Source organism: Jaculus jaculus, chromosome 3, assembly GCF_020740685.1.
Source record: "Jaculus jaculus isolate mJacJac1 chromosome 3, mJacJac1.mat.Y.cur, whole genome shotgun sequence".
In the NCBI taxonomy this organism is placed as follows: domain Eukaryota; kingdom Metazoa; phylum Chordata; class Mammalia; order Rodentia; family Dipodidae; genus Jaculus; species Jaculus jaculus.
In genome coordinates this window covers 170,434,111-170,452,259 of record NC_059104.1, presented here as the reverse complement: position 1 = coordinate 170,452,259, position 18,149 = coordinate 170,434,111, and the positions used below count along the sequence as shown (strand labels likewise).

Sequence of the window (18,149 nt, the reverse complement as noted above, 5' to 3'; positions counted from 1 at the left end):
CTCTGCTCCAGGGGCCCTGGGGGACAGGCCGCAGGAGAAGAGGAAGGAGCCTGCCCTCTGCCTGTCAGCCGCTCTGCAACGCGGTCCCTCCATGGTCCCCACTGCCGCACCTGCTTGCCTCTCTTCTGCCTTTTCTTCAAGATGTTAAAAACTCGCAATAAAAAACAAATACGAAATGCTGTAATTAATAGCCAATTCCAAGCCAACCAAGCATCTCTACTAATAAACCTCAACACTTGCAAAAAGAACAATAAATTCTGCCCTTCTCTGGTTCTGAGGTGGTCTCCTTTATATACTGTGTTCTGTGTATGTATGTGGCTAAGCGTGTCTACATATATATTTATTTTCCTTTATTTCCCATCCAGGGAGGGGCAGAATAATGAACTGCGTGCGTCAGGGAAGATGAATCTGAGATACTAGGGAGCAGTGCAGTAAAAAGATTAAAGTGTTATTATTGTTGGTTTTTTTTTCCCCCATGGTCCATTGTGACAGCTCGACCGTCATCTGTAAAAAATGTCTCAGCGAGAGATAATCATCGGAAACTCAATAAAGCGTCAGGAGGAGCCTCAGCCCCCATCAATCATTGGGTGCCTGGAAAATTTCAGCCCTCTGTCTCCCTTCCTGCTATCCATATAAATGTCTCTAATATATTTTGTGTGGTGTGTGGGACCCATCCCTGATTTGGAACTTTTGATGAAAAAATATTTATACACAAAATATGTAAATCAGTTAAAATTCACAAGACTAGTTCTTTTCCACCCTATCATAGTTTTCTTATTTTTATAAATGCATCAAATTTATTCTTTTTAATAAAACATGTCAACTAGTCTATCTCCCTCTCCTAGGACAGAAACACATAATATATCTATGTAGGTTTGGAGGGCTAAAAGGATGGAAACAATTAACCTAACTGGCGGATACATTTCATCTTGAAGTTGGCCAACATGCCTGATGGAGTGACAGTGCACTGTCCACTCTGGTGGCTCCAGGGCAGTGCTGAGAAATGACATGTAGAACCACTGGCCCTGGAGGGGCCATGAGACCAAGTGGACCTGGCCAAGGATGGGGAGGAGGCAAGGACATTATTAAAAATAACTAGCTGGGAAATGGAACCAGCCTAGATGTCCCTCAACTGATGAGTGGATAATGAAGATGTGGCACATTTATACAATGGCGTTCTACTCAGCGGTAAAGAAAAATGAAGGTATGAAATTTGCAGAAAAATGGATGGACCTGGAAAGGATTATACTAAGTGAGGTAACCCAGGCCCAGAAAGCCAAGCGCCACATGTTCTCTCTCATATGTGGATCCTAGCTACAGATGACTGGGCTTCTGCACAAGAATGAAAATACTTAGTAGCAGTGGCCAGTAAGTTAAAAAGGAGACATAAAGGGAAGAGAAAGGAAGGGAGGAGGGTACTTAATAGGTTGATATTGTATATATGTAAGTACAATGATTGTTAAGGGGAGGTAATATGATGGAGAATGGAATTTCAAAGGAGAAAGTGTGGGAGGGTAGGGAGGGAGGGAATTAACACGGGATTTTTTTATAATCATGGAAAATGCTAATAAAAATTTAAAAAATCATTTGCACATACAAAAAAAAATAACTTGCCTTGGGCTGGAGAGATGGCTTAGTGGTTAAGGTACTTGCCTGCAAAGCCAAAGAACCCAGGTTCGATTCCCCAGAACCCATGTAAATCAAATGCACAAGGTGGTGCATGTATCTGGAGTTTGTTTGAAGCGTCTGAAAGCCCTGGTGTGCCCATTTTCTCTCTCTCTGCCTTTCTTTCTCTCAAATAAATAAAAACAACTAGCCTGAAGAGCTTCTGGCTTAGTAGGTTCCCAGGCCTTTGGAGAAGCCAGAGGTTCTCAGCACAATCAGTGATCGGCACATGCAGGCTTCTATGGTCTCTGGGCTCTATCTAAGAGCAAGAGATGGTTTTGCTAGCATCAGATATCACAGTGGTGTCTGTTTCCTTTAGTGACAGTATCACAGGGGTGCTGTGAATATAGGATGAAAATGCTACCTGCTGCTGCTGGAGCTATCTCACAGTGTGGCCTCATCATCTCGTTCTCTGCCGAGTCAGTTCCTGCAGTGCCCTCTTCTGTAGAATCTGTGTGGCTCCTCTCTGTCTGATGGCCAAAGCCCAAGTGTCCTGACCTAGCCCAGTAGACTAACACAGCATAGCTATGGCTCACTACACATACGGTACACCCGAGGTGTCCTTTACCAGCCTGAGACACAACTTCTCTGGGCTCCGCTCTGAGAGTTTTGGGCACAGCACGCCCCTTTTCTACTCACACTCATCCACACCCACCTATTCAGCAGCTGTCTTACCCCTTCCCGGATGTTGAGGCCCAAGTATGACTGTATTTCCTTCACTTGCCTCTGCTCTGAGCTCTGATGGTCCTTTTTACTCTTCAGCATGTACTTGTGTTGTATGCCTGAGGATGTGCACGCATGTTCACGTGTACACATATGTGTGGGTCCACATGCTTGAGTGTATAAGACAGAGGTTGACTTCAAGTATCTCGCTCAATTGCTCCCCATGTTATTTTTGAGGCAGTGTCTTGTGCTAAACCTGAAGCGCATCGATTCAGCTAGACTAGCTAGCCAGCAAGCCCCAGGGATTCCTTGTCTTGTCTCCCCAGCGCAGGGACTAGACACGCACCACCAGGCCTAGCATTTTATGTGGGTACTAGGGATCCAAACTCAAGTCCGCGTAGTCCCCTGACTGGACCCTTGTGACATATGGTTCTGGTCATGTTTGTAATCTTGATTCATTCCCATCCTTGCTAGCATCTTATATTTGCATGAGATCTTTATTTTCTCAAGTGCTTTCATAATTATGTCACGTTGATTCTTTGTGTGTGAGGGGCAAGGGGTGATGGGTTGTTACTGTAGCCCAGACTGGTCTTAAACACAGTGTACATCCAAGGCTAGCCTTGAGCTTTCCATCTTCCTGCCTCAGCCTCCTGAGTGCTGCAGATTACAGGCATATGTCACCATGCCCAGCGTTCAATTGATTCTTCTAACAAGTACAGGACATGAGAAATGTTCTCTATAGATGAGAAAACCAGTACAAAGAGACAGAATGAACTGCCCAAGGTCACACAGTTAGGTAATGGGCAATCATTTCTCACACTCGAATTAATATGTGGTTCTTTCAGGATAACAGTTTCTAGCACAGAAAAGCACTTGGAAGATTCAGAAGTTCTGTGTGAACATGATGAGGCTAATGATCACAGTAATATAATAAATAACAGGTTCCAAGAGCAGAATTCCATCTATGTTTTAAATTTAGGTAAGAGATACCACCTCGAACTCTCCCAATAACTTTTTTTTTTTTTTTTTTTTTAGGTCATGTCTTGCTGTAGCCAGACTGACCTGGAATTCCCTATGTAATCTCAGGTTGGCCTTGAACTCATGGCTATCCTCCTACCTCTGCCCCTGAGTGCTGGCATTAAAGGCGTGCGCCACCATGCCCGGCTCTCTCCCAATAACTTTTACTTTACAACTTGGGAGACAAGAGTCTCTGAGAAGAAAACTGCCCTAGGCGTCACAGCCACTATGTTTCCTGAAAACCCATGATATCATGGCTAAAGCATATCACATCTCTGTGCCAGAGGCCTATGTGGCTGGCGTAACGGCTCTTCTCTAGAGACACCAAGGCCACGATGTGTTTAAGGCAGTTCAAGCACAAGAATTGAAATGGTGCTGCTCAAAGAGTGGGAGCCTGGCATAAGTAAAATCCTCAGGTCTACCCAAGCCCACTGACTCTGATCTGGAGGTGGGACCCAGGAATCTGTTTTAGCAAGCTCTCCAGGTAATTCCTATTTTCCGAGGAGCCTCTGCGTTTCTGGCTGCCTGGACTTCGTGGGACACACCTTCTCTCCCGTGCCTGCTGTGCTTGGGCTCCCAGCGCTCACTTACACGGACACTGGGAGGCGAACCTAGACAGGGAGGCGAGCTAGCTAGGGAGACCACTCCTTAGCATGTCCCGGGCGTGGGAAGGACTATGATGGTAGAGAGCGCAGTTCCATTACCGCCAGCGGCGACTCCTAGCCACCTCCTGAACTCCAGGGCACTTGTCCACTGGCTTGCGATGTGCCAGCTTGCACCGTCTTGTCCCCCATCTGAAGACAAGAGATGGGAGGTCAGCTGAGCAGACCTGGGCCTGCAGCCCCTGGAGCTGTGGGGAGGTGGTTTTTGAGAGGGTAGGCTGGGCCTGGCAGGCCTCTACCCCAGAAGGCCTATGCCAGCCCAGTTCTGCACGACTCATCTTTATTCAGCTGCCACTCGGAGCTGAGAAGAGAAACTGACTTATAGCCTGTTCTGCCACGTTTCTGCCGTGTTTTATTGTTTTAATTGTACATATGAGAGGCACTCCGAGTGCTCGCTTGCATTTCTGACAGCCCCAGACACTGGATGTTTATAACCCTTACTTATAAGCAGCCAGCGGCATTGCCGGCTGGGCAACTTGTTTACTGTTACCACTAATTTACTGCTTCCTCCACCTGAGGATTGGTGCCCCCCACCCACCAGCGAGCCACAAGTGGAACGCTCCTGGTGTGAGTGCAGGTGCACTTGAGGTGCTGAAGGGAACGTGGTCAAGTCCAGGGAAGGAGCACAATTCCCCCCTTAACCTCAAATACGTCTCTTCTGTGTCCTGCTTAAGCTGTGTCCCCCTCCTCTTCAACCCCAAAGCCCAAATCTCACTTCCTCTAAGTATATTATTTGCTGTGTGTAGAGCTGACAGCTTTCAGAACATTAGAAAGTACACAGATGGCAAAGAACTTGGACCCGTTTAATCCTGCCACCCAGGGCAAGAACCCCCTCACCGCATCCATGATGGGCAGACATCTAGTATGTTGATGTTCCTCGAGTGATTTGTTTTTCAGTACCTCCTAAGCAGGCTTTCTGCTTTATTCTGAGCCCAAAGTAACCTCTATGGAGAATGTCATTAAATATTGCTGGCTTTTACATACATGATTCTCTCTAATCATTCTAACAACCCTGTAAGATGGGTATTGTTAACCCACCTTGTGTCACAGATGAGAAGACTGAAAGTCAAGGACTTATGTCACTTGCTCACACATAGCCAGGCCGTGATAAGGCTCAGATGAATGGTGGACAGCTGGCAGTGTAGCCGGACCTTTCTCCAGGACACCACAGTGCCTTTGAAGACATTACTCTGAGGCTTTTCTGAATGGAAAGAACCATCAGGCCATGGAGACTCCCACTGCTATCTTTGAGCAAGCCTGCCTTCATCCAGAAACACCAACCTTGACAAGAGGGGACACGTCTTCAGTGTACCCAGTGAACATGGGCTTCCAGCTTAGGAGCAGTGTTGACATGAAAGGCAGGGAAGGACCTCCCTAGGCATGGCCATCCCATGAGAAGGGCATCAGGCTTTCTTTGCTCCTCAGGCTGTGCCTATTTTGAGCAGGTAGAACAGATAGAAAGTGTCTCTGGTACCTGTTAGTCTCCGCCTGGGTCGTCTTTTCCCGTCACACCCTAACTGCTGCTATTTCAAAGGGTGGGGCTCGTTTCCTCACTTTCAATCCTTTCCATGAGCAGTTGCAGGTACTTCTGCTGCTTTAATTCTTCAATCTCTACTTCTGGCTAGACAACTCTTCTGAGCACTACCCCACACACCCAACTGTACAGCACTTCAATCAGAAACCGAGACGTCGATACGAGTGCCTCACATCAATTTTTCATCCAGAATCCAGGGTGCCCAACCTCTTCCTAAAAGCTTTCTAACACTTTCTCCTACTCCCAAAGATCATCTGTAGGAACTCACAGTAGACGCAAGACAGCAAAGTTTTGTATCATGTCCTCAAACTTGCTATGTAGCTGAGGATGACCTCGAAGTTTTGATCCTCCTGTCTCTACCTCCCAAATGCTGGAAATTACAGATGTGTACAGCTCAGGAGTGAACTCGGCTTCACGCGTACAAGGTAAGCACCAACAACTGAGATGCAACTCCAGCCTCTCTTATCAGATTCTTTTTTAAAATATATTTTAATTAATTAATTAATTAATTTGAGAGAGACAAAGAGGGAGACAGAGGGAGAGAATGGGAACACCAGGGCCTCCAGGCACAGCAAATGAACTCCAGATGCGTGCATCCCCTTGTGCATGTGGCTTATGTGAGTCCTGGAGAATCAAACAAGGCTCCTTTGGCTTTGCAGGCAAATGCCTTAATTGCTAAGCCATCTCTTCAGTAACCTCTCATCAGATTCTTAAAGGGTCCACTATCCTCAAGAGATCAAGAGCTATTGCCAATCTCCCTTTTCTACCCAGTCAGAATGGTCTATCTCAAAATGAAATTTTATAGCCTTCTGCTTTAAGTCCTTTAATAGCCTTGAGCATACCGTGTGAGCTCCCACAAGTGCCTCAGGAAGCCCTTCGCAGGTGTCACCTACCCTCTCCCACGCTTCTTGCTCTCAACACCATGGCAGGTGATGCTGCCTGCTATCACCCACCCTCCTTCCCACGTTTTTACTGAAGTTGTTCTTCGTTTTTTCCCCCTTCTTCTTCTTAGAAAGCCAAGGTTGTAATCAGAATGGGGAGATGGCTTGGTGTGTTAAAGGCACTTGGTTGCAAAGCATGAGCCTGGGTTCAATTCCTCAGAACCCACATAAAGCCAGATGCACAAAGGGGTACATGTGTCTGGAGTCTTTAGCAATATCAAGAGGTCCTAGCATGTCCATTCTCATTGTCTCTCTCCCTGTCTTTCTCTCAAGTAAATAAACAAAAAAAATTTTTTAAAGCCTAGGAATCTCCAACCCACCCTAAGACTTGGGTATCTGTGAGAGTGCCTGACACACAGTAAAAGCGTGCAGAATTATAAATAAGTGGAGGGAATAAGCAATTATGATTCTAGTGGACTTTGCAATTCACACATCACCTTATTTTATCTCTTGACTATCAGAACACTAAGGTAGACAAGGTTAGGGAGGTTTTGTCAAGGTCACAAGCTACCATTCACCATCCATCCTCAATATTGAATAGAGGTTGAGACCAGCAGAAACAATGATTATAAGCTTAAGGAATGTTACCTGGCGCTGATGCTCTGCTCTCACACTGAGGGATCATGAAGCCACCTTGAGCCTGTGCATTTCCCATGATGCCAGGACGCCCTCTATTCTAGCCTAGCCTCCTCACAGCCCCCAGCTCTGTCTTACACTTCTACCTGTTTTCATCAATGATGAGCCACAGATGGGACTGGTGCCTAGTTCACGACAGGCAAGCAATAAATATTGGTAGGAGGGATGAAAGGACGAGGCCTCCTTAAACGAAAAAAAGGGAAGAAAAACATAGTTATGAAGGCACTAGATGGCTGGGCTGTTAAGGGGAATGATGAACTCTACGACAACGACACTGCAGGACTGTCACCATTCCAGGTCTCAGTCAGAGAGCAGATCCCATGGAGTCGGGGAAAAAGCACATCCAAATGGATATGCTCTGGAATCTAAGATGAGTCTCCAGAAAAACAGGCCAACAAAGATAACCTGCAGTGAAGAAAAAAGGAAGGAAGGAAGGAAGGAAGGAAAAGGAAAGAGGGGCAGGGCTTGTAAACTATAATTAATGTTTCTGAAAAAGAACTTTTTTTTTTTTTAACAGTACCAGGGACAGAACTCCAAGCACTCAGTGACTGAGCAATATCAGCTCTTAGAGGGAGGACTGCAAGATGGCTTAGCAGTCACAGATGCTTGCTTGTGTCGCCTGCTGTCCCAGGTTTGGCTCCCCGGCACCCACATAAACACAAGCACAAAAAGTGGCTCAAACATATGCCACTCATTTGTAGCCATAAGAGATGCTGGCGTGTTCCACCTCACACAAACTAAATGAATAAAAATGTTCTTTTTTTTTTTTTTGGTTTTTCGAGGTAGGGTCTCACTCTGGCTCAGGCTGACCTGGAATTCACTATGTAATCTCAGGGTGGCCTCGAACTCACGGTGATCCTCCTACCTCTGCTTCCCGAGTGCTGGGATTAAAGGCGTGCGCCACCACACCTGGCAAAATGTTTTAAAATGGTTTTTAAGCCCTTTGGTGACTACTGAGCACTGGTACAAGTTTCCAAACATGCCAAACCAACCTAGTTTCCTTTCACAGAAATGATCACTAGAGCAACAGAATAAGACAAATATAGGTCACATTTTTATCTTCACAAGGCATGGTGGGGGGAGGGAATCTCCTAACTTTGTGGTAGAGAATTAGCGGGTGTAAAAGAAGGAACTTTGGTGGATTACAGTTATGTGATGAATAATGCATCAGAACTGTTGAGTCAATGGGCTTCAGGACTCTGAATTGAGTAACGTCCTTTGGTTTTTCTGCTCTAAAAACAAGCATGATGGCAAGGACCCTGCCTGTCTAACTGAAGCAGTGCCAGCACATGGGGAGTGATCAGGGAATGGTTTTCAAAAAAGAGTGAACCCAGAAAAGCCTACAAGGCAAATTTCAGACCACGCACAATAAGAAAAGGTGGTCTTACCTTTACTTCGTGAGGGACATGACCGCCTTTCCTAATAGTTTTGTTGCCTGCCTGCTTTTCTGTTAACCTACTTAGAATGTAGGAATTCAAAAGAGAATGACCAAAGAGATAAGTGGATGGAAAAACAAACCAATAGGAAGTCGGTTTGTGCACCGAGTATGGTCGAGCCGAATAGTCACAACTAACACTGTATTGACCCACAGAGCTTCAAATGTTTACTACTAAGATGTCTGTTACCAGCCATTTCCAGGAAAAAATGTGCTGACCCGGTATTGCTCCAGAAGGCTGACTGTGAGCACGAATATACAGGAGAGAAGCTCCGCAACACAAAGCTACAACCCTGACTGCGGGCCGTGGAGGGCGGCCGTGTGGCAGCAGAAGTGAATGAGCCTCTGCACACCGAGAAACGTCCCGAGTCCCGCTACAACTCCAAGAGCAGGTGAGACAATGCCCAGAGCCTCCTTCCCCTGGCCTGGCCTTCACACAAAGGGCTTCTGGGCTTGTTGGCAAGGGCACTTGACCAGAAGACAAGAAGGGTGTGCTGTGTTTGAATGGTGAGAGGACAGCTCATGAGCTGAAGCCCCACATCTTAGGTGGCAAATGTGGCACATGAACTCTGACGGAAGCACTCCTCCATGCAGCAGCGAGTCAACGGGTTCAGGTCATGGCCTGTGCATGGACTTGTCAGCTGGGGAGGAGAAAAAAGACTTATGGGCAGGCAAGGTTTAACTATAAAAGGCCAAGATTTAGGGAGCACCCAGAAGACCAGCCAAGGGCAGGGTGACTTAACACTCCACAGGAGCGCAGAGCCCTGACGCTCTTGGACATTCACCCCATGCTACTCATTAGAGAAACTTTCTCCCTGGGGGCAACAAAACCTCTGCTCTGGGCCACCACACAGCTGTCAGTCTTGCCTCACTGACAGTTCTGAGAGCTGAGGGCTGTGGATGTTTGCTCTGCTCAATCTCCTCCAGGGCCTATGTTCCAAGGTTCAGACAGACAGAAAGCTGATGTCCTCCTGGTATCAATTCCAACCCTAAAGGAGCCGCTGCTGAGCTGTCCTGTTGCTAAATGTCAGACCCAGTCTGTCGGGATGACCCAGGACAATGAGCTAGAAGTTGGCACAGTCTGCACAGGCAAAAGCTTAAATATAAAATGCTCATTTTATATAAAAATTTTATTTATTTATATATCTTTATATATAAATATTTTTAAAATTTATTTATATTTGCTTTTAGCCAAAGCAAGCCTTGCCTCCTTCTTAATCCTACTTTGGAAGAGCTGTTCACCAGAGGCAACACAGACTGACGTGTCCAAGTGCCCCCCACCACACACGTGGCACAATGCCTCTTCTGAAGCCTCAGCAATCACCTGTGTGAGACTCCAAGAGGCACTGATGACAACTGTATTTGATACCATAGTCATCAAGGCACAGAGAAGGTCCACTGTTTGTCTAGGATCACACAGCAAGGCAAGGGGCCAGTCTGAGAGAAAACCACCTACAGAAGAAGCGAGATTCAGAGTAGTATTTAGACTTCTATGGCCGAGGGAGCCTGTGAGGCTATGTTCTCACACTGGGCAGAGTAAGTTGAGTAAACAGAAGAGGAGCAAGTACACATTCCATGAAGCAGCCATGTTTCACTGTCTGCCCACGAAGGCTCTCCAGGCCGAGGTACTCTCAGGAGCACACCAGTTGAAATGTGCCCCATAGCACTTAGGTCATGAACTCAGATGCTGATCTCTTTCCTCAACACATTTCAAGTGATAAAATGGCAGAGCCAGAGGGACTGCGAAGGGCATCTGTTGGAAGCCTTTTGAGATATCCACAAGTTCTGGCTGGCAGTGGGCAAGACTTATGAAAGCCACTGGAGGAGACTCCCAGAGCAATGGATGACCCATGCTTACCTTCCAAAGAATGGATTCCCTGTTCCTTGGCGGTCTTGTAGACACTGCTGAAGTCATCCCCAAGGTTTGGGTCAGCTCCAGCAGCAAGCAGGACCTGCACCACTCTGGAAGTAACCAGAAAAGTAAGAGGTCATAAGGTCCAATTTCCACAACTACAAAACTCAAACTTTCATTTAACAGTTGCTTATCAAATGCTCTGGTGATTTGAATATAAAACGTCCCCCAGAGCCAAGTGTGTGTGATTAAGATTCCTACTTAGTTCCCAGCTGGTGGAGCCTTGGGGAGGTGGAGCCTGGCCAGAGGAGTGCTGCTGAGAGCAGACCCTGACGTTCAGAAGTCCAGCCCACTGGACTCAATCGACGATCTGTGAAGATGTGACACCCTAGCCCCCTGCTCTGCCATGCTTACTCTACTATGATGAAACTTCCCCTTAAGCCTGTGAGACTGTAAGCCTGAAGGAAATCCTTTCCTCCCATAACCTGTTTCTGGTAGGGTGTTTTGTCCAAGCAACATGAAGGTAATTGCTACAAATGCCTACTAAGTTCCAATCACTATTCTTTTTTTTTTTTTTTTTTTTTTTTGAGGTAGGGCTTCACTCTAGCCCAGGTTGACCTGGAATTCACTATGGAGTCTCAGGGTGGCCTCAAACTCACAGCTATCCTCCTACCTCAGCCTCCTGAGTGCTGGGATTAAAGGTGTACACCACCACGCCCAGCTCGCCAGTCTACTGAGGAGGGAATAAATTTTGATGGTTTATTTATTTGTTTGAGAGAGAGAGAAAAAGCGGTAAACAGTGAGGGAAAGAATGGAATGCCAGGGCCTCTAGCCAGCACAAAAGCACTCCAGATATACACACACTCCTTGTCCATCTGGCTTATGTGGGTCCTGGGGAATCAAAAGGGGGTCCTTAGGCTTCACAGGCAAACCCTTAATAGCAAAGCCATCTCTCCAGCCCTGGGAATACATTTTTGAGCATGAAATTACAGTAAAATGTGATGAGAGAAATAACAAGTGTAATAGAAGAGCACAGGAGGGGCTTGAGAAAGGTTTCCCACAAGGGAGCTAAAAGAATAACCAATATTTTTGCTCCTGTTCTCAGGTTAAAAAAAAAAAAAAGCCACAAGAGACAATGTGACACTCCTAGTGTGTCCTACAACTCTGGTAAGCCACATGTTTTCTTGATCAGGAAGGACACACAGAGTCAGAGAATGAGGACACAGACACTGGACTCCAATTCAGTATACAATCTACCTTTATGAGAGTCAGAACAGATGTGAAGACCCTCCGTGCTTCTGAGGAAAGCCAAACAGTTAGCCCAGCTCATCCTAGCAGATGGCAGAGCTCCTCCCAGGTCCCTAAGTCTCTCCAAAACAGCTATAACTGACCTTAAAAAATAGTCAAGCCAGGCATGGTGGTGCATGCCTTTAATCCTAGCACTCGGGAAGCAGAGGTAGGAGGATCGTCCAGAGTTCGAGGCCACCCTGAGACTACAGAGTGAATTCCAGGTCAGCCTGGGCTAGAGTGAGACCCTACCTCAAAAAAAAAAAAAAAAAAAAAAAAAAAAAAGTCAAATTGGGCTGGAGAGATCGCTTAGTGGTTAAGGCGCTTGCCTGCAAAGCCTAAGGACCCAGGTTCCATTCTCCAGGTCCCACGTTAAGCCAGATGCACATGGTGGTACATGCGTCTGCAGTTTGTAGTGGCTATAGGCCCTGGTGTGCCCATTCTAACTCCCCCCCCTCTAATAAATAAATAAAAACAAATTATTTTTTTTAAAAAAAGAGTAGAACAACAGTTCCTCAAAACGAGATAGCAGATGGCCTTCAAAGTGCACATTCTCTTTTTCTCTGCCTGCCTCTTTCTCTAAATAAATAAAACATTTTTTTAAAAAAATTCAAATTTTGTTACCTTACTATTGTTAATTTTCTCATTATTTGGTGTCTTCTGTATGTTTTTACATTTCTTTTATTGTTGATTTATAAAAATACTTTTTGTGGGCTGGAAAGATGGCTTGCAGTTAAGCACTTGCCTGTGAAGCCTAAGGACCCCAGTTCAAGGCTTGATTCCCCAGGACCCATGGGTGCATGTGTGTGGAGTTTGCTTGCTGTGGCTGGAGGCCCTGGAGTGCCCATTCTCTCTCTCTGTTTATCTGCCTCTTTCCCTGTCTGTCATTCTCAAATAAATAAATAAAAATTTTAAAAAAATTCAAATTTTGTCTACCTACTTGGTCTTAAATACTAAAAAAAAAAAAAAAGTATAGCCAGAAAGTAAGGTATGTCTTAAATGCTTTAGGCACAGCATAGAGAGTGTTGGTTATTAATTCAAAAAAAAAATCAAACAATAAGAGTGACAATTGTACAAAACAGTGGGATTTTAGACAAATGTGCTCACAGAAACTCAGAGTGACAGCAGACCTGCCTTTAAGGCAGGAGTCACTGAGGGACCTCTAAGGAGTTGGGTATTCAATTCTGTTTACACTGGCCTAGCAGCCCCGTCCTCAGGAAAGGTACTAGAAGCCAATGTGCGCTTAGACAGACATGTGAAAAAGCCTATCAAGGAGTCACAATCCCCCTGGACTAAGTTGCTGCTGTTAGCCTTGACTAGGCTTAGAAACAACCCAGCTGGGTGTGGTGGTGCACGCCTTTAGTCCCAGTACTCAGAAGGCAGAGGCAGGAGATGGTCTTGAATTTGAGGCCACCCTGAGACTACATAGTGAATTCCAGGTCAGCCTGGGTTACAGCAAAACCCTACCTTGAAAAAACAACAACAATGACGATGAAAAAAAAAAAAGAAGAAGAAGAAACAACCCCAATCACCCTTCTGAAGCTTTCTATGGTAGGCTCTTTCTCATCCAACACTTGATATTAGACTCTGAGATGGCCAAACTAGTGGTCCACATTACTCAAGTGGCAAACTTCCAACAAACGTTGTCAGAGACATAAACTGGGCTTTCCCAAGAAGAACAAAAGGGATGCCCCAGTTTTTGTTCTAGTTAAGACTCCTTGCTCACCCTCTCTGAGAAGGACTATATACTGTTATCTACTAGGGTTGTGCAAATGGCACATCTGGACTCAAACTGTGGACTGTTCTAGACCCTCCTGGTGTCACCACTGACTCCATACAAAAGAACTGAAGGTTCTACTACATCTGTGGACCTCTGAAAGCTCTCAACCTTAAGATGTCACCTGGCTCAAACCTAATGAAAGTTTCTACCGCTGGTATTCAAAGTACTTGAAAATGAGCAGTTCTAGCCCTGACTTGGTGGCACCATACTTTGGCATAGTGCTGGCCACTATCTATCTTTTTTTTTTTAATGACACCCCTCACATGTTTTTCCTTTGTGCGTGACATTCCTGGATGAGTGTGTATGCACAAGTACGTGTGTATGTGGAGACCAGAGGACAAGCCAAGTGTCCTTCCTCAGTCGCCACCCAACTTCCTTTTTCTTTTTTTTTTTTTTAATTTTTATTAACATTTTCCATGATTATAAAATATATCCCATGGTAATTCCCTCCCTCCCCACCCCCACACTTTCCCATTTGAAATTTCATTCTCCATCATATTACCTCCCCATTACAATCATTGTAATTACATATATATAATATCAACCTATTAAGTATCCTCCTCCCTTCCTTTCTCTACCCTTTATGTCTCCTTTTTACCTTACTGGCCTCTGCTTCTTGGCCACTATCTTTCTAGTTTTAACAACTTTACTTTCATACTGTCTTAATAGGCTGATCCCTTGCCACTTCTAATCGAGTTACAGATCCTTTTTGTCTTATAATATTAAACATCCCATATCTCAAGATGAACTTCAATCTTTTAACTGGATAAGACTCCTTTAGACGTGTTTCAGATACACTTTCAAATGCCAAAAATGCAGAGACACCCCACTACCCAGAAGCTGCCACCAGGCCATAATGTTCTACCACAGGCTCTTGGGTAGCCTCCCTCCAGAGGACTCCTGACTGCCGTGGCCTAGCATGGGCAGTTATCAATGAAGAAGTTAGAGTGGTCATCGCCCCATTTCCCTAACAGCAGTTAGTTAGGGTGGCTTCTGAGAGGGGGTGGAAACTGAAACACTACAGGAAATAGTTTCCTTGACTAAGCAGACAGGGGAATAGGGCCTTTGGTGGGTGGCTGTAATTTAACCTAAGATGGGGTTCTCCTTCCTGGGGACTGGTTGGGGGGGGCACTTTCTGGGACCTGCACAGCACTGGATACATCAGGGACCAACCAGTGCTATTGTTTTCATTTAAGCTGACAAATCATGGACTCTGGGTGGGTGGGCTTCCCTCATTCAATAAAAGCCCAGCTCCCACTGGAATGGCGGATTTTTCCAGCTTTGGAATCCTCTCCTCCCTGAGGAGTCTGTTTACTCTGCTTTCTTTACCTCTTACTTTGAAATAAACTTGGTTCCTTGAAACCTTCCCCTAAATTAAAAAAAAAAAGTCTCCCAGCAGGATGTCAGCATGATAGCAAATAGTAATTTCTATTACCTCCCTCTAGTTATAATAATTATCCACCTGTGAAAACCCCTTCACAAAGAGATAAGGAAACCAAGTAAGAGGACACGTCACACGGGTGTAACAGACCTAACAAGAGGCACTGAAGAGGGTAGGAATCCGGACAATTTCATATTACTCAAGCCATGTCCCAAATCCAAGTACAGCATAGCAATAGAAACCTTGCATATGAGGAAGGAAAGAGAAACGAGCAATGGACTTTGCCTCAAACCCTGAAGCCAGACTGGCCCCGGTCAAATTCAGTACCAGGTAGTTCTCTGTGCCATGGATTCCAGGTCAATACCTGTAAGATGAGCCTCCAGATACCCTGGGGCAGGGCAGATCTCACAGCCCCAGGTTCTAGGTCTGCCTTCCTATTTATTCTTTGGGTCTGCTCCAAGGCCAGGACAATCCTACCAGCCCCGAGCTCCTGATTGGCTCCAGCATCCTGTCAGCCCTCACAGTTTCTGGCCTATGGCTTTGGTCTCCAGGCCCAGGGAGAGCGTGCTTTAAGACTTGGAGGCTCAGTATACAGACCTGGGATGGTAAAGAGGATAGACAAAATAAATTCGAGAACCAAAAGAACACAGTGCCTTATCTGAGAGACGAGATCTGAGTTGGGGGCATGATAGGAATTACAGCGGGGATAAAGTGACCACTGAAGGCATAAAGAGCGTGACATGAGCCAGGCGTGGTGGTGCACGCCTTTAATCCCAGCACTCGGGAGGAAGAGGCAGGAGGATCACTGTGAGTTCGAGGCCACCTGAGATTCCATAGTGAATTCCAGGTCAGCCTGGGCTAGAGTGAGACCCTACCTCAAAAAACCAAAAAAAAAAAAAAAAAAAAAAAAAAAAAGAGTGCGACATGATCACATCTGCTTTCTTCTCCACTGCATAAACTCAGACATATTAAAATATTAAAAATGGGGCTGTAGATGTAGCTCTGTTGGCAGAGTGCTTGCCAAGCATGCACGAGGTACTGGGTTTGAGCCCCAGCACTGCATGAACTGGGCATAGTGGTACATGCAAGTAACCCTAGTACTTAGGAAGTGGAGGAGGAAGAGCAGAGGTTTAAGAAAATCCTTACCTACATACTGTGATAAAGGAGTGGGGAGATGGCTTAGTGGTTAAATGTGTTTGTTTGCAAAGCCTGCTAGCCCAGGTTCAATCCTCCAGTACCTACGTAAAGCATGCACCTGGTGTTCATCTGCACTGGCACCTGGCATTCAATAAATTTTAAAAAATGCACAAACTGGGCTGGAGAGATGGCTTAGTGGTTAAGCGCTCGCCTATGAAGCCTAAGGACCCAGGTTCAAGGCTCGATTCCCCAGGTCCCACGTTAGCCAGATGCACAAGGGGGTGTACGCGTCTGGAGTTCGTTTGCAGTGGCTGGAGGCCCTGGTGCGCCCATTCTCTTTCTCTCTATTTGCCTCTTTCTCTGCCTGTCACTTTCAAGTAAATAAAAAAATAAACAACAAAAAAATGCATAAACTAATAAATAAAAAAGGAGGGCTGGAGAGATGGCTTAGCGGTTGGGGTGTTTGCCTGCATCCACATTAAAAATAATTAAGCCAGGTGTGATGGCTAATGCCTGTAATCCCAGCACCAGGAGGTTGAGGCAGGAGGACTGCCACAAATTTGAGGCTAGCCTAGGGTACATGGTGATTATCACACCAGCTTGGGCTAGTGAGACCTGGTCTCAAAAAAAAAAAAAAAATTAAGCAAATGGATGAGAAGGGAATTTTGATTTGGAGGTAGGGTCTCATGAAGGCTGGTCTTATGCCTAATCCTCCTGCTTCCATCTCCTAAATGGTAGCATTATATGCTAGTGCTACCATCCCCATGTGGGAAGGTGTGCGTGCATGTGTGCATGCGTGTGTGTGTGTGTGTGTGTGTGTGTGCATGCATGTGCGCGCACGTGTGTGTGTGTGTGTGTGTGTGAGATCACTATGTATTTGATTCGGTGCTTGGGCCAGGGAAGTCAAGAGAAGCCACGACACAATTATGCACACACCATAGCATTTCATAACAAACACAAAGAGACCTGGAGTCCAGTGCTCTATCATCCCAGATAATATGATCTTGGACAAACTTCTAGACCTGAGTCTCCACTTCCTTCCCGGTGTAGCACAGATGATGCTGCTTCTCTGGCAGATGAGGGAGTCTGTGACCCTCCACAGTGCTGGTGCATGAAAAAGGCTCCACAGACCTGAGCCTGTCCTCTGTGCTCACACAACCCCCGCAGTGACAACATGAGCCCTGGCTGGACCTGACCACTCCCTGCATGCTGGCAGAGCCCTGTGCTAGGCAGGAAGCTCTTCTGCTTTCTGTACAAGCTGGTGTGTTTTAAAGTTCAAATGAGAAGGGTTTGTCAATCTAAACTCAAAGGGACATAATTCGGTTAATCCTCAGCTGCTGTGTCCAATCACTGTTCAGTCACACCTCCTTCCATGGCAGGCTGTCCCTCCAGGCAGCTAGTGTCACTAACTGTGCTACCTGGGCCTCTCCAGGTTCGAGAGTATTGATTCTATCTGTCCAATTTGCAGGCTGCAGGACATCTCCAAGCAACCATGTGTGCTGCCCTTGGCCCTGGAGGGCAGACAGTGGTCTGGCAGGACGGGGAGAGAAGAGAGACTAGGATGGGCCCTGGGGCTCCTAACCCAATCAAAGCAAATGGGCAATTCACTTCACCAACTTGGAGGCTAAAGAGGTTTGGCAATCCAAGACGGTGACTCATCCTGCAACCTTGCAGAAGGTTCCCAGCACTTTTGATCAAACTCAAAAGACAGCAGCCCCACTGTGAGAGAGACCGGCCTAAGGAGACATGGCTTCCTTGTGGCCAACAGTGGCACCATCACCTTGCCAGATGACTGGCAGGCTTTATCTCCTGCAACCGTCAAACTCATTTACAAAGTATCTGATGCAGAGCACTACCGGTCTAGGATCAGGGTCTTCTTGAAGAAGCCAGCCCAGACCAGGCTAGAGAGCTACTCGAGAATTCTTCACCATGAACTTTAACAACCAAAAGAACCCTGCTGGCACTCCAAGCTCCAACAAGGCAGAACCAGGCTAGGGGTGAGCCAGATCAGAGAAAGTAATGGCAATGCTGCTGAGGGCAGACTTAGCACTAAGCCAGGACCAGGGGTGCCAAGGAGTTCACAGTTAAGAAGAACCAAGGCCAGGCACTAGGTGGCACGGGTGCTCCAAGGCTGAGGGTGAAAAGCCATGTAAAGGTAA

General features: G+C 46.2%; 1 protein-coding gene across 1 annotated transcript in view; it reads right to left on the bottom strand.

The window, feature by feature from the left end:
- The window catches only part of Clpb (caseinolytic mitochondrial matrix peptidase chaperone subunit B), a 145,383-nt gene that overhangs the window by 72,116 nt on the left and 55,118 nt on the right, over positions 1-18,149 (bottom strand). Inside the window, exon 4 of the mRNA XM_045145897.1 lies at positions 10,412-10,515. Coding sequence (XP_045001832.1) covers positions 10,412-10,515 — 104 coding nt within the window. The remainder of the gene's footprint in view (positions 1-10,411; positions 10,516-18,149) is intronic.